Genomic DNA, 18,744 nt, shown 5'->3' with positions numbered 1-18,744 from the left:
GGAGGGACTTGGGGGAGGGGCGTTGGAAATGCGATAGGTGGAAGGAGGTCAAGGTGAGGGTGATAGGCCAGAGTGGGGGTGGGGGCGGAGAGGTCAGGAAGAAGATTGCAGGTTAGGAAGGCAGTGCTGAGTTTGGGGGATTTGACTGAGACAAGGTGTGGGGAGGGGAAATGAGGAAACTGGAGAAATCTGAGTTCATCCCTTGTGGTTGGAAGGTCCCTAGGCGGAAGATGAGACGCTCTTCCTCCAACCGTCGTGTTGCTATGGTCTGGCGATGGAGGAGTCCAAGGACCTGCATGTCCTTGGTGGAGTGGGAGGGGGAGTTGAAGTGTTGAGCCACGGGGCGGTTGGGTTGGTTGGTCCGGGTGTCCCAGAGGTGTTCTCTGCAATGCAGGTCCTTGGACTCCTCCATTGCCAGACCATAGCAACACGACGGCTGGAGGAAGAGCGCCTCATCTTCCGCCTAGGAACCCTCCAACCACAGGGGATGAACTCAGATTTTTCAAGTTTCCTCATTTCCCCTCCCCCCACCTTGTCTCAGTCAAATCCCCCGAACTCAGCACTGCCTTCCTAACCTGCAATCTTCTTCCTGACCTCTCCGCCCCCACCCCTACTCTGGCCTATCACCCTCACCTTGACCTCCTTCCACCTATCGCATTTCCAACGCCCCTCCCCCTAATCCCTCCTCCCTACCTTTTATCTTAGCCTGCTGGACACACTTTCCTCATTCCTGAAGAAGGGCTCATGCCCGAAACGTCGATTGTCCTGCTCCTTGGATGCTGCCTGACCTGCTGCACTTTTCCATCAACACATTTTCAGCTCTGAGGACTTCCATTCATTAAATAAATAATCAGAAAAATAAAAGTTTAATGCTTATTTATCTTCATTAGAACTTCATTTTTTGAGGATTTATGGTCAGCTCTCTTGCATCTTCCCTCATCCAACTTCCATACCCAGATGTGGCTCACCAAATGAGAGGTAGGCCTGCTTAGAAGAAAAAGGGTTGGTGATGCTTGGGGACACAATGTCCTGCAAGTTCACCTCCGAACTATTCTAGGAGTGCAACCATCTGTGTTGAGTGTGTCTGAAGGCAAAACAGTCTGAAAATTGTCGTGACAAGTAAATATAGCACAATACATCAAACTTGTTACAGGATTAATGGTTGAAAAATTATAGCAATTTCTTATCAATTCTGGTGAAATGCAAATACTTCTGGGCAAATCCAACCATGGTTGTATTGGTGAGGTAGACAAGTAGTTATCACATCCTCAAGGGAGATAACGTCATCGAATCTGTGGACCAAATTTTCCACTCCCTTGAGCAGCCTGGGCAATGATGGCACAATTAAGAAAATAGGATGAAAATAGCAAAATCAGATTCTTAATGTTGAGAAAAAAAGTTCTGACTTTGTCCTTGGATTTAAATAACAGATTCGGAACCTCACTAATGAGTAATGATTACCTTATTTCCATGTATTTATACTCAGTATTAGTTAAACATGCCTCAGTTCTATGCAATTCTATTTTTCTTTCCTTCCCAGAGAAACTACACAGTGCCAATTCCCAGCATGAAAGTCAAAGTGGTTACCTGGCAACAGAAACTCACCACTTGCAACTCCAGGCAAATAATTCTGTCTTCACCAGAATAATCCTGCATACTTCATGAACATATTCTTTCTCTACCTTTCATCCACATAAGTAGACATTGCCAAATCACCAACCTCACCACATCATCATGGCTACTTCCATCTCTGTATAATTTCATTTTGGAGTTCAGGGATACTTATATGCTTCTGTTAGGTCACTTTGGCCACGGAGGCATGCATGCATCCATCCACACAGACTGCATTTTCGGAATCTTAGCTTACTTTCCTAGCAGTCATTCACTTTGTGCTCATTCGGAAGCTGCCAGCCTTCTCTTTAGTGATGAAATTAGATTCCCTACAGTGTGGAAACGGGCCCTTCAGCCTAACAAGTCCACACCAACTCTCCGAAGAGCAACCCACCCAGACCCATTTCCCTCTGACTAATACACTAACACTATGGGCAATTTTAGCATGGCCAATTCCCCTGACGTGCACATCTTTGGACTGTGCGAGGAAACTGGAGCACCCAGAGGAAACCCAGAGAGACACAGGAGAATGTGCAAACTCCACACAGACAGTCGCCCGAGGCTAGAATTGAACCCAGGTTCCTGGCGCTGTGGGGCAGCCGTGCTAACCACTGAGCCACTGTGCCACCCCAGTGTGCGGCTACAGGTTGTCACCCTCTGTGGTTTGCACTTCTTTTCAGTACAGAAGGGAGACACAGGCAGCTGGTCATCGCTTTGAACAATGAGCAGTCAAAGGGATAGACATTTGCTGTAGAGCATGACACAACATCAATATCACACCAGCATGTATGAGCAATTTATGCAGCAAATGCACTGCACGTAATTCAAGCAAATGCCATGTCTAAAAGTCAAAGGGCCAGTCCTTAGTGGGCGGATAGCTATAAACTATTATTCACACAGTGGCCTATAGCTAATGGGAAAGAAATATTTCACCAAGAGGTAGCTTTCGATCAAACCAACTTTTGAGGATGATATGGAAGACTCAGAGGATGTACAAATCATACACCTTACTTTGTGAAAGGACATTTTCTTCCTCGAGTGGTGGGGAGATTCTTCTTATTTGGCATGGTTTACAACTGGTGAGTACTTCATTGACACGTTCCAGCAGCTGATAGAGATTGTAACAAGTAAAAGTTTCTGACAGTTGAAAAACTGAAGAGTATTCTCCATGACAGTGACATGCCCATGTAAACAGCCATAAGAAATTTGACTGACATGCATAATGAAGGGAGGAAAACATTTAGTATAGATGTTCAAGGCTATGAACCGACTTAGCTAAAAGGTGGAGACGCCTGTCCAAGTTCTGAGGGCTGTCGTGGCTTAAGCTTGATGGTACTTTGTTTCCAATGGAAAAACTGGCAATGTCCATGGAAAGCCAGATGTAGCTGAACTATTGGATATCCACTTAGACTTGCATTCCATCATTCCAGTTGAAGAATCAATGTACCAGTGATCAGATGAGAGGGGATGAGACACATGTACCTCCTTTCAGATGCCCTTTCCGCTGAAGGATGCAGGAAGTGCTGAGACGGAGAAGGAGTGCATGCCAGCAATCCTGTGGGCCTTCTTCTCAGGACACTCTTGGGTTGGTGAGCCTGCACAACCCCTCCAGTACTGACTCCAGCAAGTGAAAATAAGGGGACTGCTCCTGTACTCATTCATAGTGAGCAAAATGCCTTAGCCTCAACTGCTGAGCTTCCATCAATCCCAACTTAATTAGTCAATGCTAGTTCATTTCCATAGATTCATTCTGTTTATGAGAAACTGACTTTTGGTCATTTACACAGTTAAGTTACTTTGTCTACCTTACTACCAGCTTCGGGGAGCATCATAAGGTTCCGCCCTGTTTTCCCCACATGCCTTCCACTAGAACACATGAACATTAATTGGTTTGTAATGGGAGTCAATTCATTCAATAAATACAGACTAATAATTATAGCCATATGTAGCTAAAACTTTTTCGCACTTTTTTTCATAACAATATACTAATTATACACGGATGAACAGTAACAAATACTCTGGATTTTAATTAAAGACTTAATACTATATGCAAGTTACAAGCGAGCTATATATCTCAGAGGAAATCAACTCAGCCCTTGCTTGATACGTCACATGTCATACGACATCACTGACTGCAAAGGTGCTGTACACTCCTTCTTTACATTATTCATTCAAGTAATATCATAATCATGATTACATTACAAGGAAAGGAAAATCCAAAAGGAATATTATTCTTTTTCAAAAGACACTGCTGAGTACTAGTGATTATGGTACGTACTAAATTAACAAACTGTAGGTCAAGATCAAATTCTGATGAACAAAACCTTGAACCCGAATTTAAAAATCCGATAGTTTGCCACCAAATTCCAACTATACAATCACAGCCACCAAAATTCAACTATACAAATGGTGCCTAATTGGTCCATTGACTTAGTGCTGGTTTTCCACAACAGCAATTTAGTTAGTCCCATGCCCTGCCCTGTCCCCGTAGTCCAGAACATTTTCTCTCTTTAGATGCCTATCCAATTTCATTTTGAAAGTCAGAACTGACTATGCCTTCATCATCTTCTTGGGCACTGCATTCCAGATCCTAATCATTCACTTTTTATGTTGCCTTTGATTCTTTTGCCATTCACCTTGAATCATATCCTATCGTCCCAATTTTCCAAGTCTTTCAAGATTGGGCAGGGTAAAAAGAAGTTATAAAATATTTACATTTACAGAGGAAATGCTTCAATGACATGCTCACAATCTCAGTGAAAAAGTACAACTCCTCTAATGACTCAGAGAACACTAACCAGGACCACTGAAGTGGAGGGAAGCAATCCGGGATGGATTTGTGCACTTCAAATCACATTGCTGTTGCTAGCTGAAGTCAAGCATCAACAAAGAAAGGAATGTGTGGTAACCTGGATATACCATCTTGTCATTCCTCCAACTGTGCCCAACCAGTGATAGGTGCCGAAGGTTATGCATTAGGTTCTGTCTAAGAGACTGTCTAAGAAGAGCATTTTTCTCTTCAAGAAATATAAACTCCATAATATAATTGCTCATTTACACCAATTATGAATGCTGTGTCTACTTCAAACTGGTAGTTGACACATCTTGTTCCTGTGCAAAGTCTGCAATTTTGCTTCTCCTCCTATCCATATTTGCAGGAAATATGTATGTGGTGTGGTTTAATAACGTGATACAAAAGCAAACAAAGCACAGGGATTCATTTCGATAGAATTGAAGAACCAGAAGCTGTATTAAATTTGCACTTGGGAGTAATGTACACAGATCTGTTCTCCACAATATAAAAAGGATACAGATGTAAAGTGAAATGCGAAACCTATCACAAAAAATTCAAGAGGCTGGGGCTCTTTCTTTCTAGAAGTGACTTAGAGGTATTTAAAATTGGGCTAAAGATGGGCTAAAACTAGAAATGTTTTCAACTTTTGGGGGACTCAAAAACCCAAGAGTCATGAAGTTAGGTGATAATTAACAAATCCAATATGAAATTGTGAGAAACTTCTTTACCAAGAGAATCAACAGAATGCCTTGCCATCACAGTTGTGGTGACAAGCACAGATGCTTATAACTGGAATTTATAGAAATACATATAGGAAAAAGGAAAATAGATGAAAAGTGTTGGGAGGATGCTCATGTTGACTATTAGAAGTCAACATGGATAAGGTGAGCATATGATCTATTGCCATGCTGTATATAACGTATAAGCGTAAGTATTCTAAGCTCTTGTGCTTTGGTACTCACTTACTCCTAACTTTATTACATCATAGTAGACCCAGAATTAATACTCAATTACTCTGCTAACAATTGGTCTTAAGCTGAATCTAAGAAGATCCCTGCTACTTAATTATACATTCTGCTAATAATATTCTTATATATGAACTTAAAAGGATAAGCTATATCAATTGCAGGAACAGCTAGAATATGAATGAGTTAGGACAACACCACTCGTCAAGTCTCTTGTTTTGGTACCTCCTAATGTACAGTCATTCTCTTTCTGTAAAGGCATAATATCATACCATGCTGTATGACTAGCTTGATTTGGAGTAAGTAAGGTAGGTATTCCAGATTCAGCTTTTAAAATAGAGTGACTTTCTCTTCCCAACAAACTGAGCAACTATAGTGAAAAAGAACAATTAAATTTGAATCCTGCCTTAATGCTTAAGAATACTAAATTCTGCGGACATGCATTTCATAAAACTAATACTTAGGAATACTAGTTAATTGTATGAAATGCATGTCCGCAGAATTGTCCTATAATTCAAACCCACCAAATAAAATACAGACTTCATAGACCTAAAATTTATATCTTGCCTGTGGATTCCTTTTCTGCTGTAGATGTACTTTTACATGCATTTTTAGAATGAAGGAATTGTACATACCTCTTGTTGAAACATATAAAGAACCATTCAGGTAGCTTGTTGCGATTCGCTTACGCTGGGAAAATTAAAATAAAGTTATTAAAAGTATTTTAAAATAGGGGCCAGAACACATTTTATAAACAATGTATTTATATGACAATTTGCCGATCAAAGTATTTCAAAGTGATGTGGTGTAACCAAAGGAAAACAAATGCATTTTGGGATAAGATTATCCTGGAGTTTAAAGGTCTGTTTTTAAAAGAAGTATTGTCTGCTGGGAAGAATGCTGGTCAAACACTGGGATTTCCACTTCTCACTGGAAAGTGCCATGGGAACTGACGGGAGTTCCTTTAAAGCTTTCTTGTTGGTAACCTCTCAGTAAGGTAATAGAACACCAACCTGCATTATCTGCTGAAACTTTGGTATGGGGCATGAAATAAAGAGCAAGAATGAAAACTAACTGAACTAAGATGACACTTTCACTCATGTGTCCTAATTTTAAACAATTGTGGAGTGCTTAAGAGGATTGCAAAAAGGAAATATGACATATCCTTATATAGCACCTTTGACTACCAAACATCTCAAAGTTCTTTATAGTCAATAAAACACTTTTGAAGGTAATAACCATTCTAACGTAGGATATGCAGCCATTAAATTGTACACAGCAACTGTCACACTGTTGTCTGCAGGCCAGATCATTTGTTTTTGTAATGCTGATTGAATGAGAAATGTTGGCCAGGACACACGAGATAATTCTCCTGCTTTTATTCAGAATAGTGCCATAGAATCTTTAAGGTCACCCGTTTACATCCCTTCTGAAAGATTCTGAAAAGGTGGTCAACGGCAAATTTCACTTCCATTTATTGGGTATGGAAAGAGTAGGAATACTCCTCCAAGCTGCAAAAGCTCAATTCACTTTCACTCTTCAAGCCTTTGAGATGATCCAGCCCATGGTCTTACCTTCTCCAGCTTAGAGCATGATTGGATTGCATGTTAGGACATCCCAAAACAGGTGAGCTAGCCCCAGGGCACTCAAGTTCTGGCTGAGCCTGCTATCTCCATGTAAATGAGGCACAGCCTTCAAAATGGACCATCCCTCCAGCCATAACTAATACTTATCCAATCAAAGCATGTCACCTACATCCATTTGGGACAATGAAGATGGTTAAGAATTCAATACAATAATCTCATCCTTTGGAATGTTGGTGGCACCTCATTAAGTCAAGGAGGTTGCTTAATGTGCTTAAGATTCATATGGAATTTTTAAAAAATGATACTTACTGGGAACTTGAATTATCACTGTGCCTTTAATGTTGAAATAAAAATCAGAAGCATTCTAGCAGTGCTGGAAATGGAAACCAAGCCAAATGAGGCAGAGACCAGATGAGACAAAAAAAATCTCTGCATTTGGCTTTTGGTCTTATTTTATATAAATGGTTGAGGGCTGAATAGACCAAAAGAGTAATTTTCCATACAGCATGAGTGAGGCAGCTGAAGGTGCTACCATCAGTGAACAGTTTCAGTGAAATGTGAAGTATACAGAAGGCAGGTTTTCCCGATGTTGAGTTGGAAGATCTCATAGGTTGCCCAGGATTAAAGAGCAAGTAAAAGGGTTTAATGATTATTTGGTAAAAGAGAACAAATTTCTTGAGGAACATATAATTATTATCCAAATATGTTTCTTATAAACTACTTCCATTTCAAACTAACTGAATTTTAAAAAAAGTAACTAGTTAGTCTCTATCAGCATTGCTCCCAGTCAAAATTAAATCTAAATTGCATTATGTTAAGACAACTGTCTCTGTATTTGCAATGATGTTGTATGCTTGAGTTTCTCTGCTTTTCTGTTTGTTTTCTATGGGCTCTCTCTTTATGTGCCTGTTTCAGCAAAATTTAACGTCTGTGTATGAGATGGAAGATCAGACACTGGTTTCTAATATCACCCAGTCCATGTGATATACATTTTAAAAAAAACGATAGGAGAAAGTTCTTTATGTTTAGGGTTATCTGAATATGGAAGGCTTTTCTCTCAACAATTAGTAAATAAAAATGTAAATGGAATGAGCAGCTTAGTAAGATTACTTGTGAATTGTTCTAACAAAGAGCTAATTACATCCTTCAGTAAAATAAAGTTACTTGGGATACATCAGAGTATGTGAAGAGCCAAAATAGATACTGAAAGAACTATTTTTTAAATTCAGCTCTATTAAGAGCTCCTTTGTGTACATTACTTATTTTTCTTTATTTTTCTCTCTGGAGATAATGATCTGGCATTAAACAGGAGTTGAGGCTTGGGGCAGATCAGTCATGAGCTTGTTGAATGGCAGGGCAAGCTTGAGAGGCCTACTCCTTTTTATACTTCTTATGTTAGTATAGAATTACTGAAAGCTTTTTATTATGCACACACATATTACTGACTCTAAACTACTTATATAATCACATATGATTGGATGGATTATACAAGACAATAATTTTCACAATTAAATATCAAGATAACAGCAGAGAGATACTAAGCATCCTGTTCACTGAGTCAAACAGCTGTTCTGGTGCTCTCACAGGTTAATGTGTGCAACACTGAAGTATTGCATATATTTTCCCTACTTCCAAGGTTCAGTAATTCATAGTTCATGATATAACCAAAGATCCAAAGAACTACAGATGCTGGAAAGGAGAAACAATCAGATGTTGCCGGAAAAAATTCAGCATTGCTGGCAACATAGCTCTGAGGAAGGATCACTCAATCCAAAAAGTTAACTCTGATTTCTCTACACAGATGCTGCCAGACCTGTTGAACTTTTTCAGTAATTTCTGTTCTGTCCCCAAGGTGATAATAATGAAAAAAATCTGAGGTTGAGACTCAATATTCACTTGCAATTACTGATAAACATTTAGGATAAGAAAGAAAGCAGCTGATAATGTCTTGCCAGTGTAAATATTACATTTGCTGATACTAGACTGATGTGATTATGACAACAACTTGGGAGAACACAAACGCAAATTTAATGAATGTTTGATCTAGTAATGCCTTACTTTATGATCGAATTCTATAACCAGGAATTAACATTATTAGTACTGGATCTGTAGTAGTAAAGACTATATTGAAAAAAAAACCAATAGTTCATATTGAAATTGTCTTTGATAGTTTTCATATATAATGTGTTAAACTTACACGCAGACAAAAGCACAAAAGTTAACCTAATGATGAACAGTTTTCAACCAGTTAAAGCTGCAAAGTGTTTTTAACATGCACCTTGGGGCGGCACGGTGGCACAGTGGTTAGCACTGCTGCCTCACAGCGCCAGAGACCTGGGTTCATTTCCTGCCTCAGGCGACTCTCTGTGTGGAGTTTGCACATTCTCCCCGTGTCTGCGTGGGTTTCCTCCGGGTGCTCCGGTTTCCTCCCACAGTCCAAAAAAATGTGCAGGTTAGGTGAATTGGCCATACTAAATTGCCCATAGTGTTAGGTAAGGGGTAGATGTACGGGTATGGGTTGGTTGCGCTTCGGCGGGGCGGTGTGGACTTGTTGGGCCGAAGGGCCTGTTTCCACACTGTAAGTAATCTAATCTAATCTAATCTAATCTAATCTAATCTAACCTTGCTAACACTCAAATATAGCTAGAACATTTGTGAAATTCTTAGACATTTTAACTTCGTTTCAGTTAATGGTACATAGTAAAGAATCAAAATATATGTTTTATCGAAAATGGCAATAGCTCATCATTTATGTGTATTTATACTATTTAATGTTTGTTAGGACTGCAGAAATGAATAACTTACTCAAGTCAATATTGACAATATGGAAGACTGGGTCATTGCTTGGCAAATGGAATTTAACTCACTCAGAAAAGTTTCACAATATCTAAACATACAGAGTAATGTCACTTACCTCTGGCTCAAACAATCCGCTGTATGTTGGATTGGCTGTGCTTCTTCTCTTTCTTTCCTGGCGTCTGCTTTGGATTTCTACAACCATCAAAATATTATTAGTATAATCAAATAAATTCCAAATATTTTGAATAAACAAAAAGAGTTGAACTAAAATAAAATTGTTTTAAAACCGATATGTTCTCACATGACGCTAATTAATGTTAGGACCAATACTGCGATAACTCAGATTTGTGGTAACCATACTTTGCATTCCAAAGCATAAAAAGCAAGAAAATATTTGATTATTCTCAGAAGTTAGTAATATGACCCAAAATATTGGCTCCTATAACATACACAGAGAGCATTTCAAAAAAGAGCCTTAATTCATTCCATTTATAATCCTTCCACAATTTTCACAAAAAGAATTAAAATAACACTGTTGAGGTAAAAAACAAAGAAAAATACATCTGCATGAGAAAAAATGCAAAAATACAGTAAATTGTCCAACTCATATTTTCAACACAACTGTAATGGTTTTTGATATAATACAGTCCACAGTAAGCTAAGCTTTTGATTTAAATTATATGTTGCGACCATTATGTTACTTACTACTCACTGAAGTTTAAAAGACTAAGAAGTGATCTCATTGAAACATATAAGCTTCTTCAGAAGGTTGACAAGGTAAATGCTGAGAGGATGCTTCCCCTCATCAGAGTCTGTAGGGCCAGGAGGCTCAATTTCAGGAAAAAGGGGTGCAAATTTAAGACTGACATCAGGAGGAATTTCTTGCCACAGAGAGCTGAGGGGAACACACCTTGCATACATGTAAGGCTCGAATAGACAGATTTTTGATCAGTGGGGAAATCAAGGGCTATGGGAAAATGCAGGAAAGTGGATGTGAGGAATGTCAGGTCAGCCATACTGAATGGTATTGCAAGCTCAAGGGGCCAAAGTAGCCTACGCCAGTTCCTCCTACTTATGGTTTTACTGATCATTCTCAAGACCCCTTCCCATCTGTCTTCCACATATACATCACCTTTACCTAACTGCTATCAGTTCTGAAGAAGGGTCACTAGACCCAAAACATTAACACTGCTTTCTCTCCATGGATACTGTCAGACCTGCTAAATTTCTGTTTTTATTTCAGACTCCTGGGGAAACTTCTCTCCAGCCAGAAAAACACCCATTCACTAAACTTTGCCTCCTATCCTTCCAGCATTTATACACCCAAATGATGTGTCCCCTGAAAACCACATACTTCTGCTTTCTGAATAAATCGGACGTGATACTTTATTTAACATCTTTTGAAAGTCAATTTATGTATATTGAACCACTTTGAACAAATCTCCCTTCATCAAAAAGGGTGGCACGGTGGCTCAGTGGTTAGCACTGCTACCTCACAGCACCAGGGTCCCAGGTTCGATGCCAGCCTTGGGTGACTGTGTGGAGTTTCCCCGTGTCTGCGTGGGTTTCTTCCCACAGTCCAAAAAATGTGCAGGTTAGGTGAATTGGCCATGCTAAATTGCCCGTAGTGTGTTAGGTGAAGAGGTAAATGTAGGGGAATGGGTCTGGGTGGGTTGCGCTTCGGCGGGTCAGTGTGGACTTGTTGGGCCGAAGGGCCTGTTTCCACACTGTAAGTAATCTAATCTAACCTAAAAAAAAGGCCCAAATCAGGCTAGTCAGACATTTTAATATAATAAAGCTGGAATGACTTTCCCTCATTAGTTCATTCTTTTTCAAGTGAGAATGATTTATATTAGATTAGATTCCCTACAGTGTGGAAACAGGCTCTTCGGCCCACCAAGTCCACACAGACCCTCCGAAGAGTAACCCACCCAGACCCACTTCCCTCTGACTAATGCACCTTGAAATTCTGGGCAATTTAGCATGGCTAATTCACCTGACCTGCACATCTTTGGACTGTGGGAGGAAACCGGAGTACCCGGAGGAAACCCATGCAGACACCGGGAGAATGTGCAAACTCCACACAGATAGTCTGCCCGAGGCTGGAATCGAACCTAGTGCTGTGAGGCAGCAGTGCTAACCACTGAGCCACCCTTCAGAAATCAGCTTCAGCAGTCTCCTCAATTACAGGTGTTAGGCTGATTGGCCCTGTAGTCCCAGGTTTTATTTGTCCCTGATAAACTAAACCATTCTTTAATGATTTTTTCTCACATGTACATGTAAAAACATTTGTAGGCTTCTTTCTGCTGGAAAAATTGGAACAGTGTATCCAAACTATTCTTGCAGAACTTCTTCCAGCCGCTCTTGGAAAAACAGCAAACACTTATGAAAGCAAATGAATAATTAACTAACATTTCAGAGATGAATTTGGCACCTATTGCAGAAATTAAACCAAGATACAGAGATTTCTTTTAAAACATTAACATTGCACTTGATGAAACAATTGCACATACCTTCCAGGTGCTCTGTTGTAACCAGGCCTAGTGAGACCATAAAGGCAAGTTTCTGCAAAATTAGAATGTATGCATGTTTATATAAGTAAAAGGGTCAATGATCCTCAACAGCTTGCGTTTATACAGTATTATACTTGTGAAACATTCCAAAGCATTTCCAAAGTATGTCGCCAAATACTATTTGACATCAAGCCATATTAGGAGATATCAAATCAAACACTAAGGTTTACAGAAGTGCCTTAAATGAGTGGTAGAGAGACCTAACAAAAAAATTCTACAGGAACCAGGAAACTGAAGGTAAGACCAAACTGATACTGTGATTATTAGTTTAGTTCATAAGGCCAGATTTGAAGGAATAAAGAGAATCCTAAAGTTTGTGGAGTTGGAAAAGATTAAGAGACAGACTGATTTAAGAATGAGAATATCTGCAAAAGTCATAAGGCTCATTTTCAGAACACAGGGATAGGTAATCATACACCGAAACTTTAAATTTTGATTCAGTCATCCTCTGCTATCGCTGCTTATATACTAGAAGATAAATGTTTTTCAACTTTTCCTGAGTGTTATTTCAGTTAACCACACTCCATAAAATGTACACACTTTGGCTTCCCATATTGCATCCAATTAACCCTTAATTAATACATACATAACCTGTTCCCTCAATCCATTAGGTCAACCTTTCAGACCATACTAGATGATAACATCATTAATCAGAAACGGAACTGGACCAGCCATATAAATAGAAAGGATAAAGTGAAGATTGCAGATGCTGGAGATCGGTCAAAAAATGCAGCACTGGAAAAGCACAGTCAGTCAGACAGCATTTGAGGGGTAGGAGAGTCAGGAGTGTGGGGGGTACCCAAAAAGGCTGAGAGATAAATGGGTTGGGACTGGGGGGGCGGGGGGGAAGGTAGCTAGGAATGTGATATGTGGATGAAGGTGGGGGATGATGGTGTAGGTCGGAGTGGTGGGGATAGATTAGATTAGATTCCCTACAGTGTGGAAACCCAGGCTCTTCAGCCCAACAAGTCCACACCAACCCTCCAAAGAGTTACCCACCCAGACCCATTTCCCTCTGACTAATGCACCTCACACTATGGGCAATTTAGCATGGCCAATTCACCTGCCCCACACATCTTTGGACTATGGGAGGAAACCAGAGGAAACCCATGCAGCCACAGGGAGAATGTGTAAACTCCACACAGACAGTCGCCTGAGGATGGAATTGAACCTGGGACCATGGTGCTGTGAGGCAGCAGTGCTAACCACTGAGCCACTGTGTCGCCCATAGGTGGGAATGAAATTGGAAAAGTAGGACAGTGCTGACTTAGAGGGTTGGTTCTGGGATAAGAAGGTTGGGGGTGGGTTTGGGGGTGAGGAAACGGGAAACTGGTGAATATAAATAGAAAGAAGTGGTTAAAGGCTGGGAATTTAGTTGGCAGAATTCAATGACAGAGACATATCTGGACGTGCTGGGACATGAATTTTAAAAAAGGTTACTATGCAGTTCAGCAAGGATTATGGAGGTAAATGGAATGTTGTTATTTATTATAATGGGAATGAATAGTAAACATAGGAGAGTTTTGCTACAATTATACAGAGCATTGGTGAGCCCTTGTCTGGGGTACTGTGCACAGCTTTGGGCTCCTTATTTAAGAAAATGTATAATTGCACCAAAAGCAGTACAGAAAACATCCACTCAATTAATTTCTGGGATGAAGGGATTGTCTTCTGAGAAAATGTTTAATCGGTTGGGCCTTAGTCACTTAAGTTTAGTAGAATGAGGTGATCTTATTGAATGACGTAGGATCCTGAGGTAACTTTACAGTGCAATACTGAAAACATATTTCCTTGAATAGGAAAGACTAGAATAAAGGATATTCTATTTAAGCTTTTTTTTTCCTTTTACTGTTTCCTCAGAAGATCATTCATCTATGGAATTCTCTTTCCCAAAAAGCAGTGGGGCAAGAGGCAGCGTCATTGTACAATTTCAAGGCCAAGTTAGATGGAATCTTGATTGACAAAGAAGTTAAATGGTAGGAGATGGAGTTGAGGGAACAATCAGATCAGGCATATTATCATCAAATGGTAAAGTGAGCTCAATGTAATGAATGGCCTATACCCTGTTCCTAAATCATATGTTCATATACACAATTACTGTTGGGTAAGAAGTGGAAAATAGAAAGGACCTCATCTTGCATTATCCTGAAACTGATTAAAAAAAAGTGAACAATATTGTCGTGAAACCAGTGTAAAGAATCATCAGGCCAACTGGATAGTGACAAAAGATGTTGTAGGTTACACAGAGGCATTGATAAGCTGCAGAGCTGGGCTGAGAGATGGCAAATGGAGTTTAATGCGGATAAGTGTGAGGTGATTCACTTTGGTCGGAGTAACCGGAATGCAAAGTACTGGGCTAATGGTAAGATTCTTGGTAGTGTAGATGAGCAGGGAGATCTCGGTGTCTAGGTACACAGATCCTTGAAACTTAGGGTGTAGGTTTGCTCGCTGAGCTGTAGGTTTGATATCCAGATGTTTCATTACCTGGTTAGGTAATATCATCAGTGGTGACCTCCAAGTGAAGCGAAGCTGTTGCCTCCTCCTTTCTATTTATATCTTTCTCCTGGATGGGGTTCCTGGGGTTTGTGGTGATGTCATTTCCTGTTCATTTTCTGAGGGGTTGGTATCTAGATCTATGTGCTTGTTTATGGCGTTGTGGTCGGAGTGCCAGACCTCTAGGAATTCTCTGGCATGTCTTTGCTTAGCCTGTCCCAGGATAGATGTGTTGTCCCAGTCGAAATGGTGGTTTTTTTCATCCGTGTGTAGGGCTATGAGGGAGAGGGGGTCGTGTCTTTTTGTGGCTAGCTGGTGTTCATGTATCCTGGTGGCTAAATTTCTTCCTGTTTGTCCTATGTAGTGTTTGTGGCAGTCCTTGCATGGAATTTTATGGATGACGTTGGTTTTGTCTATGGGTTGTACTGGGTCTTTTAAGTTTGTTAGTTTTTGAGTGTTGGTGGGTTTGTGTGCTACTAGGATTCCGAGGGGTCTTAGTAGTCTGGCTGTCATTTCTGAAACTTCTTTGATGTATGGTAAGGTGGTTAGGGTTTCTGGCTGTGTTTTGTCTGCTTGTCGTGGTTTGTTCTTGAGGAATCTGCGCATTGTGTTTTTTGAGTACCCGTTCTTCTTGAATACGTCGTATAGGTGGTTCTCCTCTGTTTTCCGAAGTTCGTCTGTGCTGCAGTGTGTGGTGGCTCGTTGGAATAGTGTTCTGATACAGCTTTGTTTGTGTGTGTTGGGATGGTTGCTGGTGTAGTTAAGTATTTGGTCAGTGTTTGTCGGTTTTCTGTATACGCAGGTTTGTAGTTCTCTGTTGTCCTTTCTTTCTACTGTGACGTCCAGAAATGCGAGTTTGTTGTCATTTCTTCCTCCTTGGTGAACTTTATGCCTGTGAGGGTGTTGTTGATGATGTTAAATGTCTCTTCTATCTTGTTTCATTTTGTGATGACAAAGGTGTCATCTATAAACCTTCACAAACCTTGCAGATCCTTCAAAGTTGCCAGCCAGGTTGACAGGGTTGTTAAGAAGGCATACAGTGTTTTAGCTTTTATTAGTAGAGGGATCGAGTTCCGGAACCATGAGGTTATGCTACGGCTGTACAAAACTCTAGTGCGGCCGCACTTGGAAGTATTGTGTACAGTCCTGGTCACCGCATTATAAGAAGGATGTGGAAGCTTTGGAAAGGGTGCAGAGGAGATTTACTAGGATTTTGCCTGGTATGGAGGGAAGGTCTTACTAGGAAAGGCTGAGGAACTTGAGGCTGTTTTCGTTAGAGAGAAGGTTGAGAGGTGACTTAATAGAGACATATAAGATAATCAGAGGGTTAGATAGGGTAGACAGGGAGAGCCTTTTTCCAAGAATGGTGACGGTGAGCACGAGAGAGCATAACTTTAAATTGAGGGGTGATATATATAGGACAGATGTTAGAGGTAGTTTCTTTACTCAGAGAGTAGTAAGGGTATGGAATGCTTTGCCTGCAACAGTAGTAGATTCGCCAACTTTAAGTACATTTAAGTCGTCATTGGACAAGCATATGGATGTACACGGAATAGTGTAGGTTAGATGGGCTTCAAATTGGTATGACAGGTCGGCGCAACATCGAGGGCCAAAGGGCTTGTACTGTGTTGTAATGTTCTATGTTCTATGAATTGAAACAGCTTCTTTGTCAGGTTAGGAAATGCAGCAGATCCACTGTGGGATGAAGAGTTGGAGTTGCAACAGGCCTCACATTAAGTTCAGTGCGAAAACTAGAGAGTGCCTCTTTAGGGCTCAGGACAGGGAACTGGTTTGGGCACGTTTCATAGGAAGTTAAGGACTAAATTACTCAGTTAAAAGTTAACTGACATCTAAGGTCAACTTAACTATGGAAGATAATTGTGGAAAAATGAAAGTCCTTTGCTATTAAACCTTGCCCCTTTAAAATGCAAAAATGCTTTCAGAAGTTGTGCTAGTGCAAATACGAAGGAAGGAAATGTAACCACTTCCAGTTAAATTAAGAAAAGTTTACCTCGGGATTTTCTTCTCTCTTTGATTTTGTGGAAAGATGGCCCTGAGACTGTTCTCCTGAAGTTTTCCTTTTCTCAGTCAGATGCTCTGTTTGAGTCTGACTTTGTGGCTGAATGATTAATACCTACAAAAAAAAAACAAGTCAGTAACCATGCATCCATAAGATTCTATGACAAAGGATTTAGGAGCACAAGTAGGCCATTTAGCAGTTCCATGTTTGATGTTATTATGGCCAATCTGATTGTGCTTTCAAGTCCTTTTTTCTGTCCAAACCTTTACTTACCCAAGCCCCACAGTCTTTCACTAATAGTTTAAAGAGGATCAAACTCAAAACTAGGAATCGTTAAGTTACTGCTTTGTTAAAGAAATAAACAAGATAAACTAATTCCCACCTTGAACTAAAATATCAAGCAAACTATTAATGTAAACATTTTGACAAGTGTGCTGCAAAATGAGTGTGTTTCTGGGCAATATTATATTATCTGCAACTCAAGAAATTTTGTCTCAGAGTTGCTGAGCTACAATCTGTACAGGTAAAGTTATGAGGCAACAGGGACTGGAGTAGTTACCTGGACACTGATTGAGAAGAAGCCACATTTTTAGTAATGCAGTACATTAAAGATGATCATTAGCCAAGGGTAGGAGGGTATGATTGAGAATCAGGCAGGTATATAAATCGAGGATGTAGTCATTTAGGTGACTTGGTTTTTGTCCAATTGACATGATGAACTTGCTGACTTTGTGAATGATAACCAGGTATGTAGGAAGATTGGTCAAACTGATCATGTTGCAGCAAGTCATTCTGTACAGACGGAGCCACAGGAGCGAAAAAGAACATAGAAATGATAGCAGGTACAATAGTGAATGAAGTAGAAACTGTTCTCTGCAGCTGAGGCTTGAAGTTCCAAAGGTTGTGTTGCTCACTTGATGCCAGGGTTCAGGATATCTCCTCACAGTAAGTCCAGAAACCGGACTGGAAAGGTAGGGCTTGCACAATTAATGGTAGGGCCTTGGGTAGTGTTATAGAACAGAGGGACCTGCGGGGTGCAAGTACATAATTCTTTGAAGTTTGTATCACATATAGAAAAGGTAGTTAAAAATTCTCTTCATTGCTCAGTCCTTTGAGTATAGGAGTTGGGAAATCATGTTGAGGTTGTACAGGATATTGGTGAGGCCTCTTCTGGAATACAGTGTCCAGTTCTCTCGCCCAGTTATAGGAAGGATATTATCAAGCTGGAGGGGGTTCAGAAGAAATTTGCCAGGAAGGTTTGAGTTATAACGAAAGGCTGGATGGGCTGGGACATTTTTCACTGGAGCGTTGAGAGATGATCTGAAAGGAGATTAGAACATAGAAAAGTACAGCACAGAACAGGCCCTTTGGCCCACGGCTATAAAATAATGCGAGAGTTAATGGTAGTTGTCTTTTCCTTAGGATGATGGCTTTCAAGACAACGGGTACATTTTTAAGGTGAGAGGAGGGAGATTTAAAAAAGACATGAGGGCCAAATCTTTTATACAAAGGGTAGTTTGCTTGTGGAATGAACTTCCTGCGGAAGTGGTGGACGTAGGTACAGTTACAGCATTTAAAAGCCATTTGGATAAGTACATGAATAGGAAAGGTTTGGAGGAATATGGACCAGGAGCAGGCAAGTGGGACTAGTTTAGTTTGTATTATGTTCAGCATGGACTGGTTGGACTGAAGGGTCTCTTTCCATGCTGTATGACTTTATGAATCTATGTTGTGTTTCACTGAAATCTAAGATTAAGGTTCAGCAGAGGAGTTTGAGGAACTGGGTTTTAAATTAATAAGCAGAATCGCAAGTATAATAATTTCTAAATTACTTCTTCAATTTGACATACCAATTGACACAGGGTCAAGTGCATTAGGAAATGATCACGTGATTCAGAGTGGT

General features: G+C 40.3%; 1 protein-coding gene across 6 annotated transcripts in view; it reads right to left on the bottom strand.

Moving 5' to 3' along the window:
- phf21b (PHD finger protein 21B) overlaps window positions 1-18,744 on the bottom strand; it is a 202,565-nt gene that overhangs the window by 22,301 nt on the left and 161,520 nt on the right. For all 6 annotated transcript variants that reach the window (XM_072552354.1, XM_072552353.1, XM_072552352.1 and 3 more), the window contains 4 exons: window positions 16,833-16,955; window positions 12,269-12,320; window positions 9,871-9,947; window positions 6,006-6,060 (listed from right to left, as the gene is read on the bottom strand). In XM_072552354.1, the coding sequence (XP_072408455.1) occupies window positions 6,006-6,060; window positions 9,871-9,947; window positions 12,269-12,320; window positions 16,833-16,955 (307 nt within the window). The remainder of the gene's footprint in view (window positions 1-6,005; window positions 6,061-9,870; window positions 9,948-12,268; window positions 12,321-16,832; window positions 16,956-18,744) is intronic.

The sequence above is a fragment of the Chiloscyllium punctatum genome, chromosome 32, assembly GCF_047496795.1.
Source record: "Chiloscyllium punctatum isolate Juve2018m chromosome 32, sChiPun1.3, whole genome shotgun sequence".
Classification (NCBI taxonomy): domain Eukaryota; kingdom Metazoa; phylum Chordata; class Chondrichthyes; order Orectolobiformes; family Hemiscylliidae; genus Chiloscyllium; species Chiloscyllium punctatum.
This window is presented reverse-complemented; position numbering and strand designations above follow the sequence as displayed.